The sequence below is a fragment of the Trypanosoma theileri genome, assembly GCF_002087225.1.
Source record: "Trypanosoma theileri isolate Edinburgh chromosome Unknown TM35_Tth_4_V1, whole genome shotgun sequence".
Taxonomy (NCBI): Eukaryota; Euglenozoa; class Kinetoplastea; order Trypanosomatida; family Trypanosomatidae; genus Trypanosoma; species Trypanosoma theileri.
Window position 1 is genome coordinate 351615 of NW_021639846.1, and position 2103 is coordinate 353717.

General features: G+C 41.7%; 1 protein-coding gene across 1 annotated transcript; it reads right to left on the minus strand.

The window, feature by feature from the left end:
• Positions 1-63: 63 nt before the first annotated feature.
• TM35_000042520 (uncharacterized protein) lies at positions 64-1641 on the minus strand (the record flags this gene model as incomplete). Its single annotated transcript, XM_029022446.1, has 1 exon — positions 64-1641. One exon carries the CDS (start codon positions 1639-1641, stop codon positions 64-66), a length of 1578 nt encoding a protein of 525 aa, XP_028886104.1.
• Between the last annotated feature and the right edge of the window lie 462 nt (positions 1642-2103).

Genomic DNA, 2103 nt, shown 5'->3' on the forward strand with positions numbered 1-2103 from the left:
AAAAAAAAGTAAAAAAAAAAAAAAAAAAAAAAAAAAAAAAAAACATTACAGATCTTTCACATCCTACCGAACAACTGGTCCTCTGTTTATAGCTGGGAAAAGTTTTTCACCTCCATCATTATTTAAGCCACGGCGTTGTGGTACATCAACGCCATTTTCACCATCATAATCATCATAGAGGAAGGATTGTCGTTGAACTCGTCTCGTTCTTGGCAATTTTGTACCTTTGAACTCAGGATTTTGTTTCGACTCATTTTCAGCCATACGTCTCTCCTCAACTTTTTGACGTAATCGAGGAGAAATCAAATTAAGATGATCTTCATAGTCATTTGTTACATCGGATTTTTTTATATTAGTAGGGTTTATACGATGCTGACCATTCGTATTTTCACTTCCAGTTATGATCTTTCCGTTTACTCCCCCAGTGGTTGTGCCACTGACATCACTTCGAGTAGAGTTTAAACTTCTCCTCATAGATTCTCTGCGGTTCCTTATAGGATGGGGGGCCAATGACCCTGAAGAATTGGGATTAGGCACATGACACATACGTGTTACAGATTCTCTGCGATTCTGTGCCATTGAGGAACGATGATTCGGTCGTCTGTAGGTTTGTCGTGGAAAATTCTCTTTCGGCATCGCATCTGAGTGTCCTGACAGACCTGAGTGTTTTTCTGCTCCAGCACTAGAAGTGTTGCGAGGCATAATAGGGTCTTTATTCGTTCTCTCTTGAAAAAGCGATCGCGTTTCAGTTGGATGCGGGGAAGCATCAACTGTATCATTCAAAGTGCTACCAGGTAGTGTAAAATCAGGTATTAGAAGGCTTGGTAGAGTTGCACATTTATTTACCTTTCCCCCTACCTTAGGAGGTTTGCGATCATGACGAGGCAAGGGTGCACGAAGGTCACGTTTGAGAGGACTCCCAGGCAAAAAATCATCTATATCTTCGGAAACTGCAGATGCCTCCTCATGAATGGGAATATCAATACTTTTCTTTGGTTGTACATTATTGGCTTTAGTTAAAGGTTTTGCATCAATATTGGCTTTAGTTAAAGGTTTTGCATCAACGATGCTAAAGCCTCTTCCCAAAAGTGGATCATACCCTGTGCGGCAAAATTCATTCCACATAGTATTAGAATACCTTCTGTCTTCCTTATCTTCCCCCTTCTGTTCAGGCAATTGAGATAACGGTTTAACAATTGCACCTAACGGTTTCTCTTCTTTCTTTCCTTGGCCCACTGCTCCTGTATTTGATATGGGTTTACTGACATTCCCCGTTGTTCCCAAGGCAGTACTGCTCCCTCCGAGGGAAGTTCGACCACCACCTTTAGCACCCGCATTCGTCACTCCATTGGCTGCCAATTTCTTTAACTTTGCCTCTTCCTTCTTCTTTCTCAGCCGTGGGGACATAATAAAGCCATCATCGTCTCCATTAAGTGTGGGGGCCTCCTGAATACCGGAGGTGTGTCGAATGTCCAAGTGGCCAGCTCCAACATCCGGCACGACATCGGCCGGCTTCTGTCGACCCTCCGGGCGCGGCGGTGGAAGACGACAGACACGCATGGTGGGCCCGCGATGGGCCATCGGACTGCCGGGGAGGAAGTCGTCCACGTCCTCCACAATACCATCGTCGCTGTGGTCCATAATAACAAAACAAACAAATGATCAGGAAAAATATACAAAAATAAACGAAAATAATAATAAAGAAGAAAACAATATAAATCCCTGAAGAATATATGTACTAGGTAAGAACTGAAGAAATTTATAATAAAAATGTTATTTCTTCCCTTCTTCCTTTTTGTTCAGCTTCAGAAACAAATCCTTTATATTCCCGGTAATTTGTGCCAAGGAGAAAGACAACCCTTTTCTTTAGGCGACCTAAACCAAAAGAACAGTGAAAAGAAAAAAAAAAAAAAAACACTACCACAGCAGCAAAATCAAAAACAAACATAAAAATACATTATTAGCACCACAAAAATAAAAAAAAAACACCGCACTAAGGGCAACGTTCAGCTGAAACACGGATTCGACAACTTCCTCATCAACGCGTGGGAACAAGGGCGCAAAAGAAAAAAAAAACACCAATGAGAGCAAGAGTAACAGATA